The sequence below is a fragment of the Bacillus rossius genome, chromosome 16, assembly GCF_032445375.1.
Source record: "Bacillus rossius redtenbacheri isolate Brsri chromosome 16, Brsri_v3, whole genome shotgun sequence".
NCBI classification, from domain to species: Eukaryota; Metazoa; Arthropoda; class Insecta; order Phasmatodea; family Bacillidae; genus Bacillus; species Bacillus rossius.
In genome coordinates, this window is record NC_086343.1 from 6,390,460 (window position 1) to 6,408,235 (window position 17,776).

Here is a 17,776-nt window from a genome sequence, read left to right on the forward strand (position 1 = left end):
AATATTTGTCAAATTTTATTTTTAAATACCAGGGAACTGCAAAAAGAACAATGTAATTAGTAATTTATACTGACAAAGCCCCGTTTAAAATTTATATTAGGTTACGAAAGTGGTATTCCCATTAATTAGAAATTTGTTAGTCCAAAGGTTTAAACGCTAGACTAACATTTATAGTCATGGATTCGGTACTCCGCTAGATCACCCAGATAGAAGAGTGTTTACTTGGACAGTTAGAGTGATAAAATGAAAAATCTATCTGAAGTTCACATTGTTCATTATCAGCTCTGAGCTACAAAAGATAAAATAATTGTCGAAGAAGCGCAAAAATAGTATGTTCACTGTCATTGTAAAATCACTCAACGATGCAGTAAAATTACCTGAAATGTGTGGTATATGTAAATTTATGTATCACAGAGTAAACATACACCAATAACTATGACATGTTGGCCGAACCATAGCAATTGTACTTCGGCACTTCAGATAGTATTTTTAAATGAACACTAGAGTAAAAATACACTAACACATGTGGGTGTAAAAGTACACTAACATCGGTGGAGACTGCTGCCGCATAGCCTACATTTCATCGCCTGAGAATTGGAGTGTTCTATGTCCATTGAAGTCGGAAATTAGATATGAGCATTTGAAAGTTCAAATAACTATGGATATCATAACATAGAACAAAATAATATTGGTCTTAAATTAAGAACAAACGGTTTTATGTGCGTAGACGTGTGTGGATATAGTACAAATGAATACTAATATTAATTTCGTGTCCATAGCATAAAAAAACCTAAAAAGTGGACATAGAACACCACACAGATCGCCACTCAGGCGGCGATTTGGTGTGATATTACACATATTTCTTTGCCGAGGGGACTACAATTTTCGAGCGTTACGAAAATTCCGATCGCACGACAAAAATATTTAGGTACGTGGTGGGGGAACCGGTAGAGGAGGAGAAGGCATGTGAGAGGTAGAAATGACGTAGCATTCTTGCATACTTGCACACTCGCATACTTGCATACTTACACACTTTTTTCACTTGCATACTTACGCAATAGCATATTTAAGTGCTCGCATACTTGCATATATATTTTTTTATTTGCGACTTCAGCCAAAAATAATTTTTATAATTTTTACATAATACTATAATAAGCAAGGCATGAAGTTTCACTTCTGTCGCAAGTGGACTCCACGCTCACATTTGTAAAGTGTATACATAGAGACCGGAAAAATTATTCGCAGATTCATTTCGCGATAGTCTGAAATTCATACACGTATATACCTTTAAGCTGCTCTCGCTATTGGTTCACTGTTCGTCTGGGCGACTCTGGGCCAATGAGAAACTCCTCAACCAAAGAAGTGACGAATCTCGGGCAAACCAGTTGAGACGACTCACAAGTCAGCAGCCAAACGAACTGGCCATTATTTGCCCGAGTGAACAGATGATTGCGTAGACTGTCCTGGAGGTCATCGAAACCGCGAATTTTTCAGGTCCCTATGTATAGGCCTATAAGAGAAATGACGTCATGAAAATGGAATGATCTACCGCGAGGGGTTGGAAGCAGCAAAAGCCTCGCGTCTGGCAGTCCAGGAGGACTAGAGGCAGTAACCAGGTCCGTTGGGAGGCTGCGCGCCCACGCCTCTCCTCTTCATGCGGCAGTAGTGCTCCTCCAGACGACGGGCCGCTCCGTCCTCCGTGTCGGCGTCAGCGCTGGACCACAGCTTCTCTGCGGCGAGCGAGCTGTAGGGCCACACGCGGGACACCACGTTGCTCTCGTCCACCATCTCGCCCCACATGCACGCCTCGCCGCCCATCACCAGCGCCTTCTGGTCCTCCGTGCCGGAGAAGTCTGTCGGCTCGCAGTCGTAGAACTGACTCCAGCTGCCGCCGGGCTCCAGGCTGTCCAGGTACCAGCAGGAGGAGAGGAGGGCCTGGTGCCCCGCCGCCGTCACCTGTAAGGCGGGCTTTTTAACTAATTATTCGTGATTATACTTAAACAAATTATTTAAATAAAATTTTGCAAAAAAAACTGTAAATAATATGTGATAATTAAAAAAAAAGTATGCAAAATTTTCATCAATTTTTTTTCGTATGACGTTATCACGTAAAATTATCGTCCGTAAACCGACTTTACAGACAACCCCAATTTTTTAGTTGACGTTCACGACGCTCAAGTTGCATGCATGTTCCATGCGCTCTGCCCACCTGGGCCAGTTCCTCGTACGGGATGCCATTCCACACGTGAACGATGGTGTCCCGCGGCAGGCTCACGCCGTTGTCGAACACGTCCTGCCACACCACGGCGCTGACGTTCAGGCCGCTCGTGATGTTGAGCAGCCTGCTCATGTAGTACTGCTCCAGCTGCGTGGAGTTGCCTATGCCGTGCTCGCTCATGAAGTCCGTCACGTCCGGGTTGCTTTCCCTGCAGCACGCGGAGCACGATGGTAAAACACGAGCCGTTAGTATTATCTTTGAAAGATTTGTGCAATGGGAGTGCATGACTTTATGTAAGCTTTTGGACATACGCCATTGCTAAGCACACGTATGTCTGTAGAAGAAAAATACAAAAAAACCAAAAGACAAAAAACACAACTTAAGAAAAAAGCTTTTTTTTCTCTGCATAGCCGCAGAGACGGGTGGGGGTGGATGGGTAGGGCAGAGCGCAGAGACGGGTGGGTGGGAGGATGGGTAGGGCGGAGTGCAGAGACGGGTGGAGGGTGGGATGGGTAGGGCGGAGCGCAGAGACGGGTGGAGGGTGGGATGGGTAGGGCGGAGTGCAGAGACGGGTGGAGGGTGGGATGGGTAGGGCAGAGCGCAGAGACGGGTGGAGGGTGGGATGGGTAGGGCGGAGCGCAGAGACGGGTGGGGAGATGGGTAGGGCGGAGTGCAGAGACGGGTGGGTGGTGGGATGGGTAGGACAGAGCGCAGAGTCGGGTGGGGGGGATGGATAGGGCGGAGTGCAGAGACGGGTGGTGGGATGGGTAGGGCAGAGCGCAGAGACGGGTGGAGGGATGGGTAGGACAGAGCGCAGAGACGGGTGGAGGGTGGGATGGGTAGGGCGGAGCGCAGAGACGGGTGGAGGGTGGGATGGGTAGGGCAGAGCGCAGAGACGGGTGGAGGGTGGGATGGGTAGGGCGGAGCGCAGAGACGGGTGGAGAATGGGATGGGTAGGGCGGAGTGCAGAGACGGGTGGAGGGTGGGATGGGTAGGGCGGAGCGCAGAGATGGGTGGAGGGTGGGATGGGTAGGGCGGAGTGCAGAGACGGGTGGGTGGGAGGATGGGTAGGACAGAGCGCAGAGACGGGTGGGGGTGATGGGTAGGGCGGAGCGCAGAGACGGGTGGAGGGTGGGATGGGTAGGGCGGAGCGCAGAGACGGGTGGAGGGTGGGATGGGTAGGGCGGAGCGCAGAGACGGGTGGAGGGTGGGATGGGTAGGGCGGAGCGCAGAGACGGGTGGAGGGTGGGATGGGTAGGGCGGAGCGCAGAGATGGGTGGAGGGTGGGATGGGTAGGGCGGAGTGCAGAGACGGGTGGGTGGGAGGATGGGTAGGACAGAGCGCAGAGACGGGTGGAGGGTGGGATGGGTAGGGCGGAGCGCAGAGACGGGTGGTGGGATGGGTAGGGCAGAGCGCAGAGACGGGTGGTGGGATGGGTAGGGCAGAGCGCAGAGACGGGTGGAGGGTGGGATGGGTAGGGCAGAGCGCAGAGACGGGTGGTGGAATGGGTAGGGCAGAGCGCAGAGTCGGGTGGGGGGGATGGATAGGGCGGAGTGCAGAGACGGGTGGAGGGTGGGATGGGTAGGGCGGAGCGCAGAGACGGGTGGTGGGATGGGTAGGGCGGAGCGCAGAGACGGGTGGTGGAATGGGTAGGGCAGAGCGCAGAGACGGGTGGAGGGTGGGATGGGTAGGGCAGAGCGCAGAGACGGGTGGTGGAATGGATAGGGCGGAGTGCAGAGACGGGTGGAGGGTGGGATGGGTAGGGCGGAGCGCAGAGACGGGTGGTGGGATGGGTAGGGCGGAGCGCAGAGACGGGTGGTGGAATGGGTAGGGCAGAGCGCAGAGACGGGTGGAGGGTGGGATGGGTAGGGCAGAGCGCAGAGACGGGTGGAGGGTGGGATGGGTAGGGCAGAGCGCAGAGACGGGTGGTGGGATGGGTAGGACAGAGCGCACAGACGGGTGGAGGGTGGGATGGGTAGGGCGGAGTGCAGAGACGGGTGGGTGGGAGGATGGGTAGGACAGAGCGCAGAGTCGGGTGGGGGGGATGGATAGGGCGGAGCGCAGAGACGGGTGGAGGGTGGGATGGGTAGGGCAGAGCGCAGAGACGGGTGGTGGGATGGGTAGGGCAGAGCGCAGAGACGGGTGGTGGGATGGGTAGGGCAGAGCGCAGAGACGGGTGGAGGGTGGGATGGGTAGGGCGGAGCGCAGAGACGGGTGGTGGGATGGGTAGGGCAGAGCGCAGAGACGGGTGGTGGAATGGGTAGGGCAGAGCGCAGAGACGGGTGGTGGGATGGGTAGGGCAGAGCGCAGAGACGGGTGGTGGGATGGGTAGGGCAGAGCGCAGAGACGGGTGGTGGGATGGGTAGGGCAGAGCGCAGAGACGGGTGGAGGGTGGGATGGGTAGGGCGGAGCGCAGAGACGGATGGTGGGATGGGTAGGGCAGAGCGCAGAGACGGGTGGTGGGATGGGTAGGGCAGAGCGCAGAGACGGGTGGTGGGATGGGTAGGGCAGAGCGCAGAGACGGGTGGAGGGTGGGATGGGTAGGGCAGAGCGCAGAGACGGGTGGAGGGTGGGATGGGTAGGACAGAGCGCAGAGACGGGTGGTGGGATGGGTAGGGCAGAGCACAGAGACGGGTGGAGGGATGGGTAGGGCAGAGCGCAGAGACGGGTGGTGGGATGGGTAGGGCAGAGCGCAGAGACGGGTGGAGGGTGGGATGGGTAGGGCAGAGCGCAGAGACGGGTGGTGGGATGGGTAGGGCAGAGCGCAGAGACGGGTGGTGGGATGGGTAGGGCAGAGCGCAGAGACGGGTGGTGGGATGGGTAGGGCAGAGCGCAGAGACGGGTGGAGGGTGGGATGGGTAGGGCAGAGCGCAGAGACGGGTGGAGGGATGGGTAGGGCAGAGCGCAGAGACGGGTGGAGGGTGGGATGGGTAGGGCGGAGCGCAGAGACGGGTGGTGGGATGGGTAGGGCAGAGCGCAGAGACGGGTGGTGGGATGGGTAGGGCAGAGCGCAGAGACGGGTGGTGGGATGGGTAGGGCAGAGCGCAGAGACGGGTGGAGGGTGGGATGGGTAGGGCAGAGCGCAGAGACGGGTGGAGGGTGGGATGGGTAGGACAGAGCGCAGAGACGGGTGGTGGGATGGGTAGGGCAGAGCGCAGAGACGGGTGGAGGGATGGGTAGGGCAGAGCGCAGAGACGGGTGGTGGGATGGGTAGGGCAGAGCGCAGAGACGGGTGGAGGGTGGGATGGGTAGGGCAGAGCGCAGAGACGGGTGGTGGGATGGGTAGGGCAGAGCGCAGAGACGGGTGGTGGGATGGGTAGGGCAGAGCGCAGAGACGGGTGGTGGGATGGGTAGGGCAGAGCGCAGAGACGGGTGGAGGGTGGGATGGGTAGGGCGGAGCGCAGAGACGGGTGGTGGGATGGGTAGGGCAGAGCGCAGAGACGGGTGGTGGGATGGGTAGGGCAGAGCGCAGAGACGGGTGGTGGGATGGGTAGGGCAGAGCGCAGAGACGGGTGGAGGGTGGGATGGGTAGGGCAGAGCGCAGAGACGGGTGGAGGGTGGGATGGGTAGGACAGAGCGCAGAGACGGGTGGAGGGTGGGATGGGTAGGGCGGAGTGCAGAGACGGGTGGGTGGGAGGATGGGTAGGACAGAGCGCAGAGTCGGGTGGGGGGGATGGATAGGGCGGAGCGCAGAGACGGGTGGAGGGTGGGATGGGTAGGGCGGAGTGCAGAGACGGGTGGGTGGGAGGATGGGTAGGACAGAGCGCAGAGTCGGGTGGGGGGGATGGATAGGGCGGAGTGCAGAGACGGGTGGAGGGTGGGATGGGTAGGGCAGAGCGCAGAGACGGGTGGAGGGTGGGATGGGTAGGACAGAGCGCAGAGACGGGTGGTGGGATGGGTAGGGCAGAGCGCAGAGACGGGTGGAGGGATGGGTAGGGCAGAGCGCAGAGACGGGTGGTGGGATGGGTAGGGCAGAGCGCAGAGACGGGTGGAGGGTGGGATGGGTAGGGCAGAGCGCAGAGACGGGTGGAGGGTGGGATGGGTAGGACAGAGCGCAGAGACGGGTGGAGGGTGGGATGGGTAGGGCGGAGTGCAGAGACGGGTGGGTGGGAGGATGGGTAGGACAGAGTGCAGAGTCGGGTGGGGGGGATGGATAGGGCGGAGCGCAGAGACGGGTGGAGGGTGGGATGGGTAGGGCGGAGTGCAGAGACGGGTGGGTGGGAGGATGGGTAGGACAGAGCGCAGAGTCGGGTGGGGGGGATGGATAGGGCGGAGTGCAGAGACGGGTGGAGGGTGGGATGGGTAGGGCAGAGCGCAGAGACGGGTGGAGGGTGGGATGGGTAGGGCGGAGCGCAGAGACGGGTGGAGGGTGGGATGGGTAGGGTGGAGCGCAGAGACGGGTGGTGGGATGGGTAGGGCAGAGCGCAGAGACGGGTGGAGGGTGGGATGGGTAGGGCGGAGCGCAGAGACGGGTGGAGGGTGGGATGGGTAGGGTGGAGTGCAGAGACGGGTGGTGGGATGGGTAGGGCAGAGCGCAGAGACGGGTGGGTGGTGGGATGGGTAGGGCGGAGTGCAGAGACGGGTGGAGGGTGGGATGGGTATGGCAGAGCGCAGAGACGGGTGGTGGAATGGGTAGGGCAGAGCGCAGAGACGGGTGGAGGGTGGGATGGGTAGGGTGGAGCGCCGAGACGAACCAGCACTCGAAGGTGACCTCGTCGCCGCCGAGGTGCAGGAAGCGGTCGCCGAACACGCCCGCCGCCTCGCGCAGCAGCGCCGCCATGAAGGAGTAGGTGGACTCCAGGACCGGGTTGACGGGGCCGTACGTGCCGTCGGGCAGGTCGCCGGCCCCCAGGTGGCAGGGCGTCAGCAGGCCGGGCTGCCCGCGGCCCCACGAGGAGGCGTGGCCTGCCCCCCCGGTGCTCGTCGTACACCCTCCCTCCACTGGCCTCAAGTCGCAGACACACTCATGCAAGACGAACCGACCTCAACTGGGCTCATGTTGCAAACACACTCATACAACACGGAACTTAACCCACAGTTATTTCAAATAATTTCGAACCTGAGAAACACACGCAAATATACAACTACTTTACTCGACGCGAATCGCACGTAGTTTCCTTACCCGCCGCTAGAATTCTCTGCCGGAGTAGCCACGTCGACTGTCGTAACATTCCGCTTGCAGACAGAAATTTTAAACTATGTAATGAAAATGCTCCGATAAAAGCAAAAAAAAAAAATAGACTTGAAAAAAAAACTAAACTACCAATATTGTTAAAAATTTATTAAACCGTTAGTGCTATAAATTTGACCTTTGAGTTTGTGAATTTTGGTTCGCGCCATCCACCACAGATGCTAGCAACGTAGTTGTTACACTTTTCCGTTCATTACGACTTCCGTTTCATTCACGAAATGACTCCTACCAAATTCCGTATACCGAGAGCTAAGATGTACCTACACTTCAATAAACTACATTACAATAAAAAAACTACTTAAATACATAAAAATAACGAGGATTAACAAACAAATAGCACGTTTGAAAATAATTTAAATATAAATGGAAAATAAAAAACATATTTATAAGAATAAATTAAGTAAACTCCTAAACACAAGAAAAAAATCCAGAAGTAATATACAAATATAAAAATATTAAATAATACAAATGAAAATTATCAATAGTAAATAAAATAAAATTTAATGCTTACATAATAATACTTCAAAAGAGTAAACACGTTAGTTTAAATTAAAAGAATGGTACAGTAAATAACTGTATGTTAAAATAATTATATAAATTGTTTTTTTTTTTTAAGTTTTGATAAAATACAATAAATTAAATAATACATCAATAATACGAAATTATTGTGTAAGTAACAAAAATATAATGTTTTATTAAATTATTAAATAAACTTGTTAGGTTCAAATGGTGAGAATAAGTGGAATAAGAATTATTTAAGAAGTAACGTTTTTAAACTATCGATGGTGCAGCGCCTACAAACTAGCCGGCCAAACCGACTAGGTTCGATAAAAAGCAAAGAAGCAACAACCTTACCGGGGGTAACGCAGTACGTGAACACCACATAACTTAGAAAGTCACAACTTAGTACTGTCATAACTTAGAAAACTTGGAAAAATCCACGTAACTAAAAACACACAACTTAGAAATATCATAACTTAGAAACAAACGACTTAGAAAGATCATAACTTAGAAACACGCAACTTAGAAAGATCATAACTTAGAAACACACGACTTAGAAACACACAACACAGAATCAAACAACTTAGAAAGTCATAACGTAGAAAGTCATAACTTGGAACTGTCATAAATTAGAAAATTCTAAGTTATGTGTTTCTAAGTTGTGTTTTTCTAAGTTATGACAGCACCCCACGCAGTACCGGGGACAGCGGGATAAGTACCTGGAGTATCGAACTCCGGGACGACCCTGATACCTCGGAGACGAGCGTACTCCGTGATGTTCCTCACGTCCTGCTGCGAGTATACGAGCTTAGCCGAGTTGTAGGCGCCTTTCTTGCTGGAGATAGAAACAGCAGTCGGACTTCCTTGGTGCGGTGCGCGCTCAGTTCATAACACTCATGCACTGCATACACTAGTATTTATATGTAGAGACCTGTGAAATTCGCGGTATCATTTCGCGATAGGATAGAGTCCAAATACTTTTGACATTATTTTTGCTTCAGTGATTGGGCCACAGTTTATCTGAAGGACTCTGGGCCAATGAAAAATCTTTAACAGAAGAATTAGCGAATCACGATCATTCCAGTCAACAGGTGTTACGAGTAGGTAACCAATCAGCAGTTGTAATTTGCACGAGTGCATGGAGGATCATGGAGTCTATCCATTGGGGATTTGAAATCACGAATTTTTCCGGTCTCTATTTATATGCATGTGGTTAACTATATGTATCGTATATAGCATATATGTACGTATTGCATGCATATATTGTGTTAATGTATATATGTATATATAAAATAGGATATATATGTTTTTACATATCTTGTATGTTTATACATTTATTGTCTATATATTATATATAATGAATGTATATGTTTTGAATATTTATGTAGATGTTACATACATATTGTGTGTATGAATTTAATTCATACGGTTTTTTTATTGTATTTATTTATTTATTTCATATCGCTGGACCCCATTTCAGAGTATGATACGTGTCAATGTTACATACACATAATATATAAAAGCAATAAATAAAAACAATAAATAAGATACATATTGATACATATAAAAATATTTAAACAAATTGCAATTATCTTTTGTGATTCAATTACAAATAACACTTATTTTGTGACACTATAAAGCAATTAATAGCAACACAACAATTATGCGCAATATTCTATACAACCATGATGATTCGCATGAATTCTTATTTCGATAAAGTCATATTACATCATTTTTATTACAGTTTTTTATTTTAATATAATTTACAATGTTCTTAAAAGAATAAAAGATCAATTTTTTTTGGGCAAGGTTGTGTAATTCTATTGCAAAACTTTTGTTGTTGTTGATAGTTTATATATTGTGTATATATAATGTATTTAAGTACTGCATACGTATATGTATGTTATATATAAGGACTGGAAAAATTCGCGGTTTCAATGACCACTAGGATAGACTCCATGATTCTCTATGTACTCGGGCAACTATCACATGGTCATTGGCTACCGACTCGGGACACCTGTTTACTGCGATTCTTATGATTCGATACTTCTTTTGTTGAGTGCTTGCCATTGGATCAGAGTCCTTCAGGTAAATTACGGTCCAATCAATGACGCAGCATTAAGCTAAACGAGTTTGGATTCCAGCCTGTCTCGAAAGGAATCCGCGAATTTTTCCGGTCTCTAGTTTTATATATATATATATGTGTGTGTATATATATAGGTGTGTGTGTGTGTGTGTGTGTGAACTAAGCCACTGAACCTAAGACACGGATAACTGTGCTTCGCTCGCCCCACTCTAGTCCACTAGAGACTAGACGGACATGATGACGGGTCCACATGAGCGTTGTGTGCGATGTTGCCAAGTGAGGTAGCGGCAAAAAGTTACGCAAGTGTGACACTTTACAGCTCACCAATAAGGTTTTGGAAGGTATCCTGTTAAGAAATTTGCGAACGGACAACAACAAAAGAGCTATTGTGGTGACTTTGCAAGAGCATCTCTTAGATTAAAGTGTACACTTTACCCTTTTTTAAAAATTCAAATTGAACAGAAGTATTCATGTAAAATTACAGATATTTGTAATTTTGTACATTTTCGTAAAAACTACCGTATCACTACAAAATAGTGTACTGAGTTGTACTGGGTTTGGATTCTTACCCGGAAATTTACGCTTTTTGTTGTCCCAGTACCTACATTAGTTAAAGTTATCTGTAAAGCGTTACCTGAATAGCTTAACTGCACACATTAATAAGCATAATAAAAAATAATAAAACCCATTTATTGAACATTGATTATATTTTCTAATGTTTTAAAAATAAACATTATGCTTGAACGAAACATCAATTAAAATTTTAAACTATGCACCAATTTTCATAATAAATTCTCAGTGTTATATCGAAAAACGTATGCCGTACAAAGTTGAATTATCCTTCGTGTAATATTGCAAACTGTTTCTTGGGGCAAAAATGTTTCCGGCGGAATCTTTTCTAAAGTACGGCTTTTTTGACGTGACAACGTCTAATAAATCGATGAACGCCGGCTGCACGCACGAAAAAGTGTCCCGTTACGCATATTGTTCAGTTACTCTGTGTCCCGTTACGCTCGAGTGCAGTAATAAAAGGTTATGTTAAGTACAATTGACTAAAAAATTATGGTGCTTCATATAATTTATGATAGATATTTCATAACAGGTTATTTATATGAAAACTTGTTCATAATTATATTTAAACTTTATAGCTAAACGCCAGTTATTAAAATTATTTTCAAGTCATCTACACGTGAACTGTTTCTTCGACTGTTTGTAAAGTGAAGCGAAAAGTTAATGTGGTTTTCATTGCTTATTACAACAAAAATTTCGGCAATAAAGGTTAATTATTCTTGCATTTTAAAAAATCTGATTACTGGTATAATTTCAAGTATTCATTCTTTTATTATTAAAATTAAAAATGATCCAATTTTATTCATAAAAGTATGCAATCGTTTCATCAATTTTTTTTTGTTATGACGTTGTCGCGTTAAACTATCGTCCGTAAACCGACTTTACAGACAACCAAATTTATTTTTGGTGGGTGTGTGTGTTGTTCCTGAATAGAGCAGACGTAGGAACTCACCTGAGATTAGGGAACGCCTCGCTCTGGTAGGGGAAGCTCTGGCTGTCGACGATGTGCCAGTGGAAGACATTCATCTTGTTCATCTCCATGCCGTCCAGCACTGTCCTGATGGTGGCCGTGGGCAGGAAGTGTCGGGAGGTGTCCAGCAGCAGTCCACGGTGGGTGAACCGGGGGAAGTCCATTATTGCGGTGCTGTTCGCCCTCAGCTGTGAACGAGAAACACTGGCTGTTTATGTTCGCGCTCGCTTCTTCCAGTGGATTTTTGATGCGATATCCGCCATCGTTCCTTGACGCTTATTAAATCTGAATGACGCCACATTGATAGACCGCATCCGGTGCGAATACGGGGTGGGTCGCTAGTATGTGTGTATGTATGTATGTATGTATGTGTGTGTACGTATATAAATAAAGGCACTAGTAAATGGTATCCAAACCTTGGTCGCGGGCCATTTGTGACCCTCCACTACTTGACTGCTGAATCAAACAAGATAGTACATTATTGAAAAATTCAAAAATTTTAAATCATGCACAGATTTAAACACGTAAAAAATTTAATAATTTTTAGAAATATTTTTGGTGAATTTCAAAGTTTTTGAAGATGGCGGCCACGATTGCCGACAGTACATTCGGTGTGTTAGAGTTTACAGGTGATTGGAACCAGTGCACTCTAGCTAATGAGCAGTGAATCAATAGGGCGAGCGAGACAAGTGCACTCTAGCTTACGAAAAGAGGATTCAAGATTGCGACAACCTGTAACAACTTCCTGTGAGATTCATTTTGCTGAATTCAAATCGTAGCTCGTGAGCTGTGGTGAATCCAGGTACTCACGAGGTTCAGGTTTCTGTCCGCGTGGAGAAGCTGAGAGAACGTCTCCAGCCCCCTCAGGATGCCCCAGATGGACTGACTGGTCAGAAGAGCCGCTTTCTCCGAGCCCGGGCTGTTTATTCTCAGCTCGTCTAAAGCAATCGTGAGCACAGAGTGGCGTGGGAATACGTTCTCTTCCCTTGATACCCCATCCATCCTTCCTCTTCCAAGAGAAAAAAAAAATTGGTTGTCTGTAAAGTCGGTTTACGGACGACAGTTTAACGTGACAACGTCATAACAAAACATTTATGAAATGATTGCATACTTTTATGAATAAAATTGAATCATATTTATTGAATTATCACTATTTTGTGTGGATACGACGAAGGAGTGAAATGAAATCTACAATTTAATCGATAAATTTACTTTTATTTGCCCTCGTTAATTCAAATATGTTTATTACTTTAACTAAGAGATTATTTTAACTATAACTTTTATACATGTTTGCTATTTAACTTCTTCCAATCTGTGTTATTCTTATAAGGATAGGACGATGATAGGAAAAGTAGGAAACGAATGGGAGTGTTTCAAGTTTAATGTGCCTCTAAAAAGTAAAATCGATGGTTGTTCCAATCGAGTGGAAGAGAGATAGATGCGGCGCAAGCGTACAATGAGCGTAACGGGACACAGCGTAACGGGACAATGTGCGTTACGGGACACGTTTTCGTGCGTGCAGCGGCGTTCGTCGATTTATTAGACGTTGTCACGTCAATAAGCAATGCAATCAATTATAATTAGGGCATGGAAACATTCGCGGGGATCAAGAAGTTCTTGAAAAACTACATTGTGTGTTGATTATCTCTGGTCATTCATTAATCTTCTTGCTGTGGATTAGATTCACTATACACCAGGATGGCAACCATATTGGCAGTGCGATTAGTATGAAGGCGCTCAACTGAACAGAGTTCGCAACAACATTAGCTTGCTACAATTCAAATGTACCTTAACATCTATTCGCGATCAATTCATTACCATCATTAGCGCTGGAAAATTGACACAACAGTGGTTGGTAGATTCACATTTGCAAGCGGAGGCCAACAAAACAGATATACGCCACCAAAACCTGGCAAACTAATCCACGGCTCGCTACTTTATCACTGAAATATGCTGAAACTATCGGACTCATCAGCATATGACGCTATGCCCCCCCCCCCCCCCCGTGCAAATTATATTTGTGCCATGGACTCGGCAGCAACGTTAAGGAGGAACAGGTTAGCAAAATTAAATGAAAATGTTACATTCTAGAGCGCATGAAAAGAGAATTCACAACAGCGTCACAGTCAGACAGTGCGTCAGTAAGAAGCGTAGATATATTATTTATAAAGCGAAAGAAATGAAAATATTAGGAAAGACTATCAAAGTTTCTTAAGTAAAATCATCGTCGAAAGTTAATTTCCGGGTTGGGATAAAACGTGGTTTTATAGGAGTTTTTTTTTTTACGATTTCCCAGGGGAGTTCCACCCCCTAAACCATTTTATTCTCTGGGGGGGGGATATTACATACATACACTCAGGCCCTTCTATTAAGACCCTCAGCAGCAGAAGTCAATGACCCAGGGCCCCACAAGGTGTAAGACGGCCACTACTTGGCCCAGTGTTTCGGGTGTCCCTCAAACACGGCACGGACCACCAGCGGATAAACTCAAGCAGTGCCCGTGTAGTGATGGCTGATGGCTAGGGGCGTGCAGATTTCGCGAAAATATTTCGAGACTAGCTGAAAGTTAAAACACCGTAGCATCGTCTGTGTTTTCGTGATTGGGTGAGTTCCTTTCAGGTGCACGTATTTTTCGTAACAACACAAATCACGATAATCCAGTGCGGAAGCAAACGCGTCCTGAGTGGCTCGGTCAAATAAGGCAACTACTTCTCTCGCCAGACGGCCGCCAATCACAAGGAAGAAACCGCAGGTGCGGGTATACCTTGTTGCAGTCTAATAAGTGTTCGGATCTTTTCGCGAAAAATGCATGCCCCTACTGATGGCCAGTGACGTAGCTAAGGTGACTGGCGCCACTGGCCAGAATTGAAAATGGCGCCCCCTCTTGGATAAAAGAAGAGGAGGGGGGTTTCAGTAACGCGAAACCGTCGCTTTGGCGCCCCCTCCTGCTCCGGCGCCCCTGGCGGGGGCCATCCCTGCCACCCGCTTGCTACGCCACTGCTGATGGCCTGCCGCTGGTCGAGGGAACCCGAGGGTGGCGGACGTACAGTGCTCGTCCATGCCGAGGTAGGGTCTCTCCTCGCAGGGAGACATCAGCTGCACCTCCAGAGAAGAGAGCAGCAGCAGTTGGCCTTCTTCCAGGGAGACGTCTCCTCCCCGAGCCGAGCAGCACGAGGTCCAGTGGCTGTGCATCTCCTCCGAGTATCTCCCCAGGGCCTCTTGCAGGATGCCGCAAGTCCTCTTCGTCACCTGCCGATGAGAGACGGCGAGCGAACCATGGCTTAACGGTCGCCAATCGCACGCGATGGAAAACACAGGCTGTCCATAAGAGAATGTCCTAGTTTCAATTGTATTTTACAGTAGTTTAATTTAGAGTATTCACATCAAATCATCAGCCAGATTGAAGGTAAACTAACCTAGCATTACTTAAAAATGTTCAATAAGTGCACCTTTAGTTATACGGCACACATACAGCCTAAAGTTCAATTCTTCCCTCATTTTGGTCAACACGTCCGGAGTTATGGAAGCAATAGCCTCTTAAACTCTGTGTCTCAACTCTGGCAAATCGTTAGGTAGGGAAGGAACGTAGACACGATCTTCTATAAAGCCCCAAAGGACAAAAAAAATCGCATGGCTTTATGCCAAGTGAACGTGGAGGCCGGGGAAAAGAGCTATGTCGTTTCGATCATTACGACCAATCCAACGGTCAGTGACTTCGACGTTCAAAAACTCTCGTACAAAAGAGATTCTAATGGGGAGGGGCTCCATCCTGTTGCCAAAAAAAACATTATAAGTTAATCCTCTACTAATTGTGGAAAGAGTCATTCTTTCAACATATGTGGTGCTGAAAGTGAGTAAACAACAAATCAGTTATTGCACATACTCATGTCTACAACTCTTTAATTGTGACCTTGAACCAACTCTCTACAATGCTTACAGTTGATACTATTAAAATGTATAACTGGGATATTGTTTTATGGACATTGACAAACATGCTTTTCTTAAATTAGAAGTGAACTATGAAATCTAATTAAAAGTATAATATTTCTCAAAAGTATTTGAACCTCAATTTTGATGAATTACCAAGAAGCTGATAAAATTGACTTTTATTTATATACAAAAGCCTAAACACTAATTTCCATATCATTAAGTTCAGTAATGATGAACTTCCATACAAACAAGGTCCCATATTAAAACCTGTTAGAGGGTGAATTTTCAAAAATATTTTCTTAGTGCTCACTTACGTTACATAAAAAAAACAATTAGACCATAAAAAATTCTCTTTTCGAGGGAAAAATTCCCGTTTTGACTTTAAACTTACGTTGAAGGAAAACTTGGACGGCAAGACGCCCACGAAGCCCTCGTGCTCGACTTGCAGCTGGGGTTTGGGCCACGCCTCCCCTTGGGTCGCCGTCACCAGCGGGCCGAAGTCGTCGCAGGCGCTCCTGGTGGCTGCGGCCAGCACCAGGCAGACCAGGTCCAGCACTCCCACTCTGCCCGCCATCTCTCTGTCTCTCCTGAGGACGCTGTCCCTCAGCAGACGAGTCCAACACCTTCTCCGTATCTTCTCTGTGTCCCAACATCACTTGAGATAGACGACCGATAAGATTCCGTCACGTTGATGTGCTTTTATCTTTCGGACTCCCATCAAAAAGAGGCACTTTTCAACTCAACCAACAATAAAATTAAAAAATTGCCTTTTTTCCCCAAATCTTTCAATTTGCTCTTTTTTTGTTGTGATAAGTAACTACACCAACGAAAAAAAATACAGGAAAGATTATGTTACTGTTTTTGTGAAGCACAATTGTTGTCATGATTTATCATTTAAAATTATCTTTTTTCTTTCACAATATAGACGCAAAACACGCATCTCTAAAAATGTTTCCGAAACAGATGACAGGTTTTTAGCATCATGTGATCCATTAAATGTGTAGTGCCTGGTTAACGTGGAGCCGGGGCTTATGTGGGTTCGAGCGCTGGGCGATGCAATAGCTGTCAGCCAAACTTAAGGGATAGGTACCTCCAAGAAGGAACTCCAGGCATGGGTTGCATTAGCTGATTTACTACTGCCTTCGACTGTACACTTGTTTCTCACAAGCACGGCGACAAGCATGTTAACAGCCCAGCCTTCTGCATGGTACGAGTGCCTATTATAAATATTGTGCCCCAAAATAATGAGAATTTTGAGAAGTGAACCATGATATCCAGTGAAAGATAAACTTTTGTCGTAACTCCCGTGTTTGTTTAAAGTGAACATAACTTGACATATGTGTACAGAGTAGAACCAGAGTGTACTGTAAAGCCTCTATTAAAACAATAATTAATTAATTTTTTTACTCATAGTGTTCTTTCTTTGATGTAAAACATTATTAGGTACGATCGAGTATTTCCTGTGCTACGTTCTGTTGTCATGGTCCAATGTTATGTGTGTTTCGAGATACTCATGTAGGAGTTATCTTGTACAGCAGTGTAGTGTTAGACGCATTCCCGGTGCACCACGACACTTTACAGTACTACTCGTTTAATGTTAGGAAATCCATCATTTTCTCACTGTAGTACAGTGTCACGTCCCCTCTTCTTCGATTCTGGAATCTCATTAACGTTCAATGCAGGTGATGAAGATGTCCAAGTGTGACGTTTTATCAACAGTTCCATACACATTCGTTCTAACAATGACTTTTTTTCACTTAGCAAGAAAAAGTTCATTCGCAGGATTTTATGTTTTTTTTTAAATCATCACTTCGTACATACTGACTACCACAATTACTATTTACTACAAAGTACTCGTCGTTAAAGATGTTGTTTTGTTTAATTATCATAAGAAAAAAAAACTGGTCAGAGGAGAAAAGTGATAGCACACACACACCTAATCACCTACACATGTCCTCACACACCCATCCAACACAACATCATTTGCAAGTATATATGACACACTCTTACACTAGTACTTACTAAAGGAGTGTTAACTATTAAGAAGTGTTTGCTTACAAGTAATGTATCGCGACCAGCAGGTATTAATATCATACAATTATTGCAAATGTACTTAATAGATTAGTCCAGTCCTTTGGAAGGCAATGCATTTATATCGTGATACGAAAGTAGACACACTTAGAATGATCACACTATCGGCAATTAACAGGTCCATTGAGAGACATGCTTTATATTGTGCTGAGAGAGTAGAGACAAAACATTGAGAATGATCACATTATCGGCAGTAACCAGGTTCATTGGGAAGCAGTG

The 17,776-nt window shown here is 47.0% G+C and overlaps 1 protein-coding gene across 4 annotated transcripts; it reads right to left on the reverse strand.

Annotated features, from left to right (window-relative positions):
• Nucleotides 1-1,081: 1,081 nt before the first annotated feature.
• On the reverse strand, nucleotides 1,082-17,286 carry LOC134540474 (beta-hexosaminidase subunit alpha-like). 4 transcript variants are annotated; one of them, XM_063383251.1, is made up of 8 exons: nucleotides 15,858-17,286; nucleotides 14,584-14,785; nucleotides 12,347-12,474; nucleotides 11,519-11,724; nucleotides 8,630-8,745; nucleotides 6,913-7,123; nucleotides 2,210-2,426; nucleotides 1,082-1,956 (listed from the first exon to the last, which is right to left on the reverse strand). In XM_063383251.1, the coding sequence occupies exons 1-8, from the start codon at nucleotides 16,038-16,040 to the stop codon at nucleotides 1,600-1,602; spliced, it is 1,620 nt and encodes a 539-aa protein (XP_063239321.1). In that variant the 5' UTR covers nucleotides 16,041-17,286; the 3' UTR covers nucleotides 1,082-1,599. The 4 variants fall into 4 exon arrangements, with proteins under 4 accessions (XP_063239321.1, XP_063239319.1, XP_063239318.1 ...); XM_063383249.1 differs by having other exon boundaries at nucleotides 6,913-7,159; nucleotides 15,858-16,078; XM_063383248.1 differs by having other exon boundaries at nucleotides 1,111-1,968; nucleotides 6,913-7,159.
• Between the last annotated feature and the right edge of the window lie 490 nt (nucleotides 17,287-17,776).

What these genes read in the sequence shown, in the direction of transcription:
- LOC134540474 (XM_063383248.1), bottom strand. Translation starts at nt 16,040, where the DNA reads ATGGCGGGCAGAGTGGGAGTGCTGGACCTGGTCTGCCTGGTGCTGGCC. An exon ending in GAGGTCACCTTCGAGTGCTG is followed by an intron (nt 2,427 to 6,912) that starts GTTCGTCTCGGC and finishes CGCGTGCTGCAG; the next exon opens with GGAAAGCAACCCGGACGTGA. An exon ending in CGTACGAGGAACTGGCCCAG is followed by an intron (nt 1,969 to 2,209) that starts GTGGGCAGAGCG and finishes TTAGTTAAAAAG; the next exon opens with CCCGCCTTACAGGTGACGGC.